This window comes from Bubalus kerabau, chromosome X, assembly GCF_029407905.1.
Source record: "Bubalus kerabau isolate K-KA32 ecotype Philippines breed swamp buffalo chromosome X, PCC_UOA_SB_1v2, whole genome shotgun sequence".
Taxonomy (NCBI): Eukaryota; Metazoa; Chordata; class Mammalia; order Artiodactyla; family Bovidae; genus Bubalus; species Bubalus kerabau.
In genome coordinates, this window is record NC_073647.1 from 45,243,428 (window position 1) to 45,257,429 (window position 14,002).

At 37.1% G+C, this 14,002-nt stretch overlaps 1 protein-coding gene across 2 annotated transcripts in view; it reads right to left on the minus strand.

Annotated features, from left to right (window-relative positions):
• Positions 1-14,002, minus strand: part of GABRA3 (gamma-aminobutyric acid type A receptor subunit alpha3) — a 236,506-nt gene that overhangs the window by 75,884 nt on the left and 146,620 nt on the right. For both annotated transcript variants that reach the window (XM_055563543.1, XM_055563544.1), the window contains exon 5: positions 2,536-2,756. In XM_055563543.1, coding sequence (XP_055419518.1) covers positions 2,536-2,756 — 221 coding nt within the window. The remainder of the gene's footprint in view (positions 1-2,535; positions 2,757-14,002) is intronic.

The following is a 14,002-nucleotide window of genomic DNA, read 5'->3' on the forward strand; positions in this document are numbered from 1 at the left end:
TTTTCTCCATGATTCTCTCCTCTACTCTCTCAGCTCTTCTTCATTAATTCAACTTTTCTCTTAACAATTCACTTACTATCTATTTTTCCTTGTCCATCTTCTTGTCTCTCAGAAAAAATAAATAGTAAATTTAAAGTAAAGAAAGAATAGCATATACCATATAGGCAAGCACACTTCATATATTCATCACATGTTTATCAGGCTTGTATTATTTGAGATTCATTGTGTATAATAACAAATGCATAAACTTAAAATACCACAGAGCCTGCACTGAAAGATCATATTTTTCCCATTCAATAAATGTTCACTAAGTTACTTAAAATTGATACTCGTTAATGTAGGAGAGAGCCCTAGGAAGTGACAAATGACAGCAGAGCAACTAGAAAAATCAAAAAACAAGAACCAAGAAAGTTTTTCAGTGTTGGGGCAAAGAATCTTACTGAACTGGAAAGGCATTTAAAGTTATTCGTTTTGGTACGGGGAGGGAGGAGGGAGAGGGGTTCAGGATGGGGAACACGTGTATACCCGTGGCGGATTCATGTTGATGTATGGCAAAACCAATAGAATATTGTAAAGTAATTAACCTCCAATTAAAATAAATAAATTTATATTAAAAAAATAAAGTTATTCATTTTAAAAGCAAAATTTCCTTACCTAAAAACTCTAATGATAATAATGAGTCATGAAAAACATAAAAATTGTTATAGTTTTTATACTTTAGGAGTAGAAAAGTATGAAATATATATATTTCCACATATATATATGTGGAAATATATATATTATAAAAAGATATATTCTCAAGTTGTTTGGAAATTCATTTATTTCTCAGCATTCCCATGCAACGTGGCATGACATATATGTTGCTATAATTTTGCATTTATATATATTACATTGTATGTTTCAGAAAATAGCTAACATCTCACTTGATTCTCATCATTCTGCACCATACAGATAGACTATTGCTGCAGTTAAACCTAGATGCTATTCTGTCACCGTGTTCATGCCTGTGTATGTGGTTGTGAGTCTGTATTTAAGTACCCTTGACTTTGTATAGGGATTCCCTGGTGGCTCAGATGGTAAAGAATCTGCCTGCAGTGCAGTAGACCCTGGTTCAATCCTTGGGTCGGAAAGATCCCCTGAAGAAGGGAATGACAACCCACTCTAGTATCTTGCCTGGAGAATTCCATGGACTGAGGAGCCTGGTGGGCTATAGTCCATGGGGTCGCAAAGAGTTGGACATGACTGAAAAACTTTCATTTTCACTTCACTTTCACTTTGACTATGTATACACCTGTGTATTACATGTCTCTGAGTACACATAAACATTTATACATTGTGAAAGTATATCTCTGTGTGTCTGAAAATGTTCATATGGACAATTCTCTATTTTTTATTGAAATAGAGTTGATTTGCAATACTGTGTTAGTTTCAGGTGTACAGCACAGTGATCAGTTATATATATATATATATATATATATATATATATATTTCAGATTACTTTCCATTATTATAAGTATTGAGTATAGTTTCCCATGTGGTAACAATTAGTCCTTGTTTTTTTTTAATCTACTTTATATATAGTAGTGTGTATCTGTTAATCTCATACACAAACTCCTTATTTATCCCTTTCACCTCCATTTCAACCTTTTTGGTAAACATGTTTGTTTTCTATGTCTGTGAGTCTATTTCTGTTTTGTATAGGATTCATTTGTATTATTTTTTAGATTCCACATATAAGTGATAGTATATAATATTTATCTTTGTCTGACTTACTTCACTTAGTATATTTTCTAGGTCCATCCATGCTGTTGCAAATGGCAGTATTTCATTATATTTTTATGGCTGAGTAATATTCCACTGTGTGTGTGTGTGTATCACATCTTCTTAAAGCAATCATCTATTAATGGACACTTGTGTTGTTTCCATGTTTTGGCTATTGTAAATAGTGCTGCTATAAACATAGGGGTGCGTGTATCTTTTCAAATTATAGTTTTGTCCAGGTATGTGCCCAGGAGTGGGATTGCTGGGTCATATGGTAGCTCTATGTTCAGTTTTTTAAGGAACCTCCATACAGCTCTCCATAGTAGCTGTCCTATATACATACCCACCAACAGTGTAGGAGGGTTCTCTTTCCTCCACACCTTTTCCAGAACTTATTAATTTATAGGCTTTTTTTTTAAATTTTATTTTATTTTTAAACTTTACATAACTGTATTAGTTTTGCCAAATATCAAAATGAATCCGCCACAGGTATACATGTGTTTGATAGCCATTCTGATCAGTATGAGATGATACCTCATTGTGGTTTTGATTTGCATTTCTCTGATAATTAGTGAGTGATGATGAGCAGTTTTTCATGTGCTTGTTAGCCAACTCTGTATTTATATGTGTATATATAATATTAGGTCTGTAAGTGCACATGCCTGTAGCTATGTTAGGAAATGTATGCCTCTATGTGCATTTCTAATTTGTAAGTTTGCTTTCAACCCTGGTCCTACCCCCATGATACTTTAGATGAGCTGGGCACTCTCTGACCTCATTGTGTAGAGGAGGGTTCCATTGTCCACCAGTCTGAGCAGCTTGTTAGGTGTGGTCATGTTATGGGCCACTGATTTCTTGCCATTGTGGAAGAAGGTGTCAGGGGTCCAGATCTTACTAGCCAGGAGATTATTCAGTGGAAGGATCTTCATGGGTCCATCAAATTTCAGTCTTTCATCATGCCATGTCTGTCGAAAAAATACATCAATGGTGTACTCCTAAGGACAAAAAGAGAGAACAACATTTCAGCAGAGTTCTGGTGAGGATCCACAGTGCCCTTAGCAAATATTAACTACTTTGCAGTATTTCCTCTGATGCAGAGAAGCAGCAATCTATTGACAGCAGTTACTGGCAAGTAGGGCAAATGACTATGATTGAGAAATAATGTCATGGTAATCAATAAGTACATAAATAATATGTCCAAGAAGATTTCACTTAGGAAGATCACTGCCAATGCTGCCCTGCACATCATACAATCTGAACACAAGACTTTGCCTTATGAAAAGGCAAGAGCTTCCTTCTCTATGCAGTGGCATCTCTAATAAATGCAAACTCCTAACCTTGTCTCTTCTACTAAATGATCCCATATGAACATCAAAAGCCAATATAACAACTGCCATACAACCAAAACCTTAAATTTTAAAACACATTTCATTTGATTCTCAAACTAACAGTGTATCTAATGAGTTAATATCTTATCTTCAATAAGTCAAGCACCTTTACAGATAAGGAAAAACAAACACACAAATAGAAAAATGGGTAAATGACATGAACAGAAAAATTCATGAAACAGATAGAAATTGTTAATAAACATGGAGAAAATTTTCAAAATTGCCATTCATCTAAATACAAATTCAAAGAACAATAAACATTACTGATGTTGGTAACAGCAGACTAAATCATTTGGATATATCTTCTTGTAGTTATTAATCATAAAATTTGAACCAAAACATATAGATAGATAGACAATTTGAAACCAATGGGAAATGACTGAAAGCAGACAGAAACTTGAAGAAAGTTTACTCTTGAAAGATAGCAACAGCAACAGGTTAAAATTGGGTTTGTGGCTTTCTTTTCTAAAGGTGATCTCCCAAACCTAGAATTTCTATGTCCAATATCACAGCCTTAATGGCTCAAAGTGGATAAGCATCTGGAATCTTAGGGGGTAGGAATCCTGGAAGCAAGAGAGTCACTGAGGGGATGGGAACTCAAACCCCAGTATATACTTTGCCCCAAACCCTGGCTGACCACTACATACAAATGAAAAAACTGGGGCTCTGGGAAAAAGGCAGACAGAAACAATAAGGGAATCCTCCAGTAAATGAAAGATGACAAATCTGTGGTGGGTGATGTTTGTGTATTTGGCAGAAATCAGAAAAATTATTGGCTTAATATACCTCAGAAGAAAGAGCTCAAAGTTGACCAAAGAACTGAAAATTCAGGGGGAAGCCTTGAGAAAAAACCAAAACCATTCAAAGGGTAAGTCTGAAATTCTGAGTACAAACTCTGCCCAAATCTTTGACTGGCTACTAAACTACACAAGGGATAGGAGACACATCTAGGTAGTCAGGTAAAACAAGGCAGTCAGCAGCTGCTTAAAATATGTTGTTGTTGTTGAGTCACTAAGTCGTATTCAACTCTTTCGTGACTTCTTGGACTGTAGCCTGCCAGGTTCTTCTGTCCATGGTATTTTCCAGGCAAGAATACTGAAGTGGCTTGCCATTTCCTTCTCCAGGGGATCTTCTCAACCTAGGGATCAAACCTGCGTCTCCTGCATTATATCAGGATTCTTTAACACTGAGCCACTAGGGAAGCCCCCTCAGTGGCTTCTAATTATATTTGGAATAAATACCAATACCTTTTCCTTACCTAGAAAGTACTTCATAAACTGGCCCTTATTTTCTCTAAGCTCTTCTCCAACCATTTGTACCTCCATAAATTAGCCAGTCTGGCTTTTCTCCTTCTCTAGAACGCTAAGAGGAGAAGGAAATAGCAACCCACTCCAGTGTTCTTGCCTAGAGAATCCTGTGGACAGTGGAGCCTGGTGGGCTGCCGTCTATGGGGTCGCACAGAATCGGACATGACTGAAGTGACTTAGCATGCATGCATGCATTGGAGAAGAAAATGGCAAACCACTCCAGTATTCTTGCCTGAAGAATCCCAGGGACAGAGGAGCCTGGTGGGCTGCCGTCTATGGGGTTGCACAGAGTCGGACACGACTGAAGCAACTTAGCAGCAGCAGAACACTAAGAACACCCCTGCTTAAGGATTAAGATATTATATAATCTATTATCTAAACTGGACCATTTTTGAGAATGAGAGGAGGCTTTATCAATAATTATATCAGAATGACAGGTGTAAGCCAGGACTATGCTAGGTTTAAAACTGGAATTAGATTCCCACACAAAACCAACACCCTGAAGGGCTCTGACCTCAGCATAGTGAAGTGAAGTGAAAGTCGCTCAGTCATGTCTGACTCTTTGCAACCCCATGGACAGTATAGTCCTTGCAATTTTCTAGGCCAGAATACTGGAGTGGGTAGCCTTTCCCTTCCCCAGGGGATCTTCCCAACCCAGGGATTAAACCCAGGTCTCTTGCATTGCAGGCGGATTCTTTACCAGCTAAGGCACAAGGGAAGCCCCTCAGCATAAGGGTGAATTAAATAAAATGAACCAGACAAAACCAATCCACAGCATGAAAATGAAGAAAGGAAACTTATCCAAGCATGAATTATGAAATAGAGAAGGGGTAAGGGGAAGCATTTCTACTGAGATTTAGCAACTTCAAATTTAATCTGAGCTAAATATTTAAATGTACACCTGGTTTGGGTCTTACAAGTTGAGAAATTAACATAAAAATAGGTCTCAGGATGGGGATACCGCTAGACTGACTTACAAAAGCAAATACTCTAGAGGGGCATAGCCATAAATAAATGCTTGCTGAAAAAATGTATGTAATTCACAACAATAAAACACCTAAGGAAATGGTCATAAGCAAGAGTCAGCCAATACGATATATAGCTCACCCCTCAAGAACCTCACATATGAGGGCTTCCCTGATAGCTCAGTGGGTAAAGAATCTGCCTGCAATGCAGGAGACCTGGTTCAATTCCTGGGTCAGAAAGATCCACTGGAGAAGGAATAGGCTACCCACTCCAGTATTCTTGGGCTTTTTTGGCGACTCAGCTGGTAAAGAATCAGCTATCCCACGCTGAAGGTCAGGAAGGGCGGCGGTGAGGAGATACCCCTCGTCCAAGGTAAGGAGCATTGGCTGCACTTTGCTGGAGCAGCCGTGAAGAGATACCCCACGCCCAAGGTAAGAGAAACCGAAGTAAGACGGTAGGTGTTGCAAGAGGGCATCAGAGGGCAGACACACTGAAACCATACTCACAGAAAACTAGTCAATCTAATCACACTAGGACAACAGCCTTGTCTAACTCAATGAAACTGAGCCATGTCCGTGGGGCAACCCAAGATGGGCGGGTCATGGTGGAGAGATCTGACAAAATGTGGTCCACTGGAGAAGGAAATGGCAAACCACTTCAGTATTCTTGCCTTGAGAACCCCATGAACAGTATGAAAAGGCAAAATGATAGGATACTGAAAGAGAAACTCCCCAGGTCAGTAGGTGCAATATGCTACTGGAGATCAGTGGAGAAATAACTCCAGAAAGAATGAAGGGATGGAGCCAAAGCAAAAACAATACCCAGCTGTGGATGTGACTGGTGATAGAAGCAAGGTCCAATGCTATAAAAAGCAATATTGCATAGGAACCTGGAATGTCAGGTCCATGAATTAAGGCAAATTGGAAGTGGTCAAACAAGATATGGCAAGAGTGAATGTTGACATACTAGGAATCAGCAAACTGAAATGGACTGGAATGGGTGAATTTAACTCAGATGACCATTATATCTACTACTGCGGGCAGGAATCCCTCAGAAGAAATGGAGTAGCCATCTATTTGAAGTAAATGTTCTGTGAAACAAAAATAAAAAGTCAATGGATATGTTATATAGAAGATTAGATATTATTGAACAGAGATTAGTGAACTAGAAAATACATGTGAAGAAAACTTTTTCAGTGTATATTTCTAACAAAGTTCTAAAATTATGGACATGAGTTTGGATAAACTCTGGGAGTTGGTGATGGATAGGGAAGCCTGGCGTGCTGCAGTCCATGGGGTCGCAAAGAGTCAGATGCGATTGAGTGACTGAACTGAACTATACTGAAAGTTAGAGAATAGAGAAAATGAGGAACAATAAAATACTAATGGATGAAAGTTTCTCAGAATTGTTGAAATATTAGTATAAGTATCTTAGTTTCAGGAACCTTAATCAGGGGGCAGTCTTAAGATGGTGGAGGAATAGGACAGGGAGACCACTTTCTCCCCCACAAATTCATCGAAAGAACATTTGAACACTGAGAAAATTCCACAAAACAACTTCTTAATGCTGGCAGAGGACATCAGGCACCCAGAAATGCAGCCCACTGTCTTTGAAAGGAGGTAGGACAAAATATAAAAGATAAAAAGAGAGACAAAAGAGGTAGGGAGGAGATGTATCCCAGGAAGGGAGTCTTAAAAGAGAAGTTTCCAAACACCAGGAAACACTCTCACTGGCGGGTCTGTGGGGAATCTTAGAATCTCAGAGGGCAACATAACCAGGAGGAAAAATAAATACATAAATAATTAAAAACCAACAGACCACGTGCCTAACGGCAACTCCCAGTGCTCACAGCCGCCACCAGCAAGTAGGGGCTGATCAGGGAGGTGCCGGCTGCACTGCTTAGGGTAAGGACCAGCTGGAATGCCCTGAGGGCAATATGAAGGAACTAACCTGAGATAGCAACCCAAACTGCGGGATAGCCAGAGAGAGAGAGAGAAGAAAGAGAGAGAGAACTATCCTGCGAAAAGCCCTAACCTGAGGCACTGCTAGGGTTGCTCACAGAACAAAGAAAGAAAGAAAGTGAAGTTGCTCAGTCGTGTCCGACTCTTTGTGACCCCATGGACTGTAGCCTACCAGGCTCCTCCATCCATGGGATTCTCCAGGCAAGAGTACTGGAGTGGGTTGCCATTGCCTTCTCCATTTCACAGAACTAGAACAAATAATTTCACAATTTGTATGAAAATACAGAAAACCTCAAATAGCCAAAGCAATGTTGAGAAAGAAGAATGGAACTGGAGGAATCAATCTGCCTGACTTCCGGCTGTATTACAGAGCTACACTCTTCAAGACAGTATGGTACTGGCACAAAGACAGAAATACAGATCAATGGAACATAATAGAAAGCCCAGAGATAAATCTATGCACCTTTGGATACCTTATCTTTGACAAAGGAGGCAAGAATATACAACAGAGAAAAGATAATCTCTTTAACAAGTGGTGCTGGGAAAACTGGTCAACCACTTGTAAAAGAATGAAACTAGAACACTTTCTAACACCATACACAAAAATAAACTCAACATGGATTAAAGATCTAAATGTAAGGCCAGAATCTATAAAACTCCTAGTGGAAAACGTAGGCAAAACACTCTGCGACATAAATCACAGCAGGATCCTCTATGACCCAGCTCACAGAGTAATGGAAATAAAAGCAAAAATAAACAAATGGGACCTAATTAAACTTAAAAGCTTTTGCACAAAGAAGGAAACTATATATGGGAGAAAATAATAGCAAATGAAGCAACTGACAAAAAATTAATTTCAAAAATATACAAGCAACTCCTGCAGCTCAATTCCAGAAAAATAAACGACCCAATCAAAAAATGGACCTAAGAATTAAACAGACACTTCTCCAAAGAAGACATACAGATGGCTAACAAATGCATGAAAAGATGCTCAACATCACTCATTATCAGAGAAATGCAAATCAAAACCACAATGAGGTACCATTTCACGCCAGTCAGAATGGCTGCTATCAAAAAGTCTACAAAGCAATAAATGCTGGGGAGGGTGTGGAGAAAAGGGAACCCTCTTACACTATTGGTGGGAATGCAAACTAGTACAGCCACTATGGAGAACAGTGTGGAGATTCCTTAAAAAACTGGAAATAGAACTGTCATATGACCCAGCAATCCCACTGCTGGGCATACACACCAAGGAAACCAGAATTGAAAGAGACACGTGTACCCCAATGTTCATCACAGCACTGTTTATAATAGCCAGAACATGGAAGCAACCTAGATGTCCATCAGCAGATGAATGGATAAGAAAGCTGTGGTACATATACATAATGGAGTATTACTCAGCCATTAAAAAGAATACATTTGAATCAGTTCTAATGAGGGGGATGAACCTGGAGCCTATTATACAGAGTGAAGTAAGCCAGAAAGAAAAACACCAATACAGTATACTAACGCATATATATGGAATTTAGAATGATGGTAATGATAACCCTGTATGCAAGACAGCAAAAGAGACACACATGTATAGAACAGTCTTTTGGACTCTGTGGGAGAGGGTGAGGGTGGGAAGATTTGGGAGAATAGCTTTGAAACATGTATATTATCATATGTGAAATGGATCACCAGTCCAGGTTCGATGCATGGGACAGGGTGCTCGGGGCTGGTGCCCTGGGATGACCCAGAGGGATGGGATGGGGAAGGAGGTGGGTGGGGGGGGTTCAGGATGGGGAACACATGTACACCCGTGGCTGATTCCTGACAATGTATGGCAAAATCGCTACAGTATTGTAAAGTAGTTAGCCTCCAATTAAAATGAATAAATTTATTAATAAAAAAACCTTAATCAGTTGTGAGCTTAGTATAATAAAATATATCCAAGCCAATACACAATGAATTTGAAAAATACCAAAGAGGAGATCTTAAAAACAACAAAATAGAATAGGCATATTATCTATAAAGAGGTGACAATTTGATAGCAGACTTCTTGAAAGCAACAATAGAAGTCAAAAGAATTGTATAGCCAACTAGATTAATATGTAAGAGTGGTTTCAAAATAAAGATGAGTTTAGGTAAATAAAATACATTTTTTCTCATGGCTGGGTCACTCACAGAATTCAGGCCTCTTTCAGAAATCTCCATATCAGAGAAGTATTCTTTGACCATCCTATCATAAAGAGTAATCCCTCTTCCCCTTACTATGCATTATGTTTTTTCATGCATTATTTTGTCAGATAGCTCTGAAAAAAATGTACTTTCATTTGCTTGCTCTTTCTTTCATTCCACTAGCCTGGATGCTGCACAAGAACAGAGACTTTATTTAGTTCACTGCTATATCCCTAGCACCTAAAACCCTACCTGATCTATAGTAGCTAATCTATAAATATTTTTGAATTAAAAAATGATTGAATGAATCCTTAGGAAAGGAACTGCTAAAATAATTTTTCATGTGGTTGAAAATGAAACCAGCAGGAAGACACAAGAAGGAATGGTGACCAAAAGTGCTGACAAGCTTATGGGTAAATTAAACAAATAATGGCTCTCTACAAATGATGATAAGGGCTATGAAAACAAAGTAGAATAAATAATGACAGCAACCAAATGGAGGGAGGAAGCAAAGAGACGTGGATTGACATATTCTTGTATTATTTGGAGAAGAGTGGAGATATTAAATTTAAGGTCAAGTATATATATTAACAAGGTAATCACCAAGGATATACTAGAAACAGAATGTGAAACTTACAAAAGAGAAAAACAAATGGGAATGTAGAAAAATGCTTCAATCCCACAGAAAGGAAAGAAAAAATAAAGCATATAAGAACATGAGGGGAAAGAATATATAAGACAATAGAAATAAGCAATATAATCTAATGATAAACAAATAATGTAGTTATTTATTGTGTATTATATATAGAAGAGTCACAACTTAAGGGCGCATAAAAACACAGGTTGAAAATGAAGTGATGGAAACATATATGGGCAAATTTTGATCAAGATAAAGTCACAGAACTATAAAATACAAATAGCATGGACGGTAAGATAAACACTTTTCTTCAGGACAAACTATTATACTAAAAATGTGTATCAGGTAAAAAAAAAATTTATGTATGGGTAACATGGATTCAAAATATGTAAGGCAAAAACTTAATTACAAGGAGAAAATGACAAACCCATAGATTTTCAATAAATGGAAGACCAATCAGGCCAATAATTTGTATGATGAAAGCATGTAAAGAATCCTTTTGATAACCATGAACTAAGGAATACACATATACTTATCTACTTAACAATTAGTTAACATATCTTTTTCACCAAAAATAGATGATCATATGCTGTAATAAAGCAAATCAAAGAAACAAAAAAGATTACATATCCTATACACCATCTTCTTTTAATATGAGGCATTAAATTAGAAATTAATAACAAAGTTTTGCATTTGAAAATTAGAAAACACTAAAAATTTTCCAAAAAACAAAAGAAGAAATCATAAATGATATTAGAAAATACTTAGAACTGAAAAACAGTGAAAACACTTACAAAATGAAATCTTGTATTCAATACTTCATATGAAATGACATCTAATTGATATTGCATGAATTTTTCTGCTGTTGTATTAGTTTCTGCTGTACAACAAAGTAAATCAGATATATATATATATATATATATATATATATATATCCCCTCCCTCTCTGACCTCCCTCCCAACAAAGACCCAGCACAGTCAAATAAATAAAGAAATAAAATATTTTAAATATCATTATCAAGTTTTATTCTTCCAGAGAATGTAAAGATGTCCTAATAAGTAGAAAAACCTGTTAATTTAATTAGACATGTTAACAGATTAAAAGAAAAAAAATCAAACAATCATCCTAATAGGGGACAAAACAGAAGTTGAAAATTTTTCAATTAAACACATACTTTTTAGAAAATTAGAACTAGAACAGAGTGCATATCTGCCATATTCATTTTTGCCCATAGTCATTTGTTTGGCCTTTCTAGGATATTTTATAGAAATTCCCATATTATAAGTTCTGCCTTCCTAAATTGAGCCAAAACTCAAAATTCCCAGCTTTTCTTGTAGTTAGAATCAGACTAAATGCCCTAGTTATCACCAAGCACACAAATGCCACAAGAAACTTCAATTCAGAAGTTACAGCATGAGAAAACAGGATCTACATGGAGTTTCTACTTTTGCTAATTCAGGTGGTAACAAGTATCTTGTCTTTAGTGGTATACATTGGCTACTAAACACATAAAAAGATGCTTAACTTCAAAGTTCATCAGAAATATGCAAATAATATCAATTAGATGTCATTTCATATACATCAGAATGGCAAAAACAAAGTGCAACAATATGAATCATTATCAAAAGTGCAGAGAAATGGAGCTCATACACTTCTAATAGGATAAGAAATTGGTACAACCTCATCACAAGAATTATTTGGCCCTATCTGAAAAATGTGAAATGTTTGCAAACCCTGCAAATCAGAAATGTTATCTGTAGGTACACACCCTACAGAAACTCAAACGTGTTCACAAAAAGATGTGTACAAGAACATTTGTTTTTAATAGCAAAAAACAATTGTTTTTAATAGAAAAAAGCTGGAAACAGTTTAAATGCACATTGACATGAGAATTGAATATATTAATATTAATAAATATTCATATGCTTTAAAAGTCTATAGCAGTTAAATGAACTAGGTTAAGAGCATCAAAAATAACTTTCAGTACAGTAAAAGATACGTTGTAAAATGATAAGCTATGACACATTTTAATTATTATAGTTTGAAAACATGAAAACCACTATTATTTTATTCATTATAATATTGCTATTTCATATGATATATATAGAGTTGGACCATAAAGCAGGCTGAGCACTGAAGAATTGGTGCTTTCAAACTGCAGTGCTGGAAAAGACTCTTGAGAGTCCTTTGGACAGCAAGGAGATCAAACCAGTCAATCCTAAAGTAAATCAACCCTGAATATTCATTGGAAGAACTAATGCTGAAGCTCCAATACTTTGGCCACCTGATACAAAGAGCCAACTCTTTGGAAAAGACCCTGATGCTGGGAAAGAGAAGGGGGCGGCAGAAGATGAGATGGTTAGATAGCATCACTAACTCAATGGACAGGAATTTGAGCAGACTCCAGGAGATAGCGGAGGATAGAGGACCCTGGTATGCTGTAGTCCATGGGGTTGCAAAGAGTTGGACACAATTTAGTGACTGAACAACAAATACATCCTCAGTTATAGGTCTAGAGTATGCATTGGAATGGCAAAAAAAAGCAAATTCATGGTTATTATTATCTCTGAGGAGGAAGGGAAGGAGAGAAATAGGATCAGGAGGATACACAGGGGATTTATTTATATCTTTAAAGATTATATTTCTAATATGAAAAGAAATATAGGAAAAGGTTCAAGATTTAAAAAAGTTGTTATTCAGTTGTGCCCGACTCTTTGCGACTCCATGAATTACAGCACACCAGGCTTAAAAAATCTGGGTGATGGTTACCCAGTTTTTTAATGTGTTATTCTCTACACAGTCAAAACTATTGGGGAAAATCACATAGTAATTATTTGCTCTATAAGTATCGCATGACCTTTGGCTAAAAGTAATTCAATTTTGACCTGACCTTCTAGAAATGCAATCAATTCCTTCCTTGCAAATTGAGCCTTTGTATACTCTCCAAGGATGATTGCCTCCAAATTGACAAATGAATTCTGTTGTTTTGTGAGGCATTTAAATCAAATCTTCCAGATAATAAGCCTAAGTCTGCCTCCTGGGAAAGGTACTTAATACATTTCCTACACTGCTCAGAGATGACACAAAGCTCAAGGGGAAGAATTTCTGGCTTGGTGTTGAAGCTTGAATGTCTTCAACTCTCTAACACTGTGCTGTGTATCAATGCAGGCTTCCAGAAAGGGCGTGTGTGGCTGGATCAACTTTAGCAGGGTCTCGGGACCATCCAGTCCTCCCTTTGCTCTTTGCCTCCTCTCTATTCTCTGTTTAAGAAAACCACAATCCACATGCCTCTTTCAGTTGTATTTAGCTTCTGAAATAGTCTTACTAGTATTGTTTATGTGTTCTGCCTGTCTACAAAAGAGTAGTCCAGGAGATTCATGATCATGGACTCCTAGGCAAAACACTACAGACATGAACTCCTTTCTAATGTTGCATCTGGGAATATGGTATACTATAGAATAAGAGGAAACTGACAGCTTATGAGGCTTTCAAAATGCTCCCCTTCACTCTATGCATGAGGACACCAGTAAGGGAGGACTTGAAGTGGACACAGCCACTTTATTCCAGTGTTGGGGAAGAAACAGGTCCAATAATTTCAAGTCCACTACCACGGGAAAAAAGTCCCTATGTGGACTTTCTTTTTATTTAACACCATTTTTTCCCATGCAGTCTTTCGATACTTTGATAACTGCATGACTTTCATAAGCAGAAGTCCAACTAAAATGTATATCACCTGAATCTGTTAAAAAGAATTAAGATTATAATATATCTTATGGGTCCTCATTTCCCATGCCTCCATTTTTTAAATAAATTAGTTTATT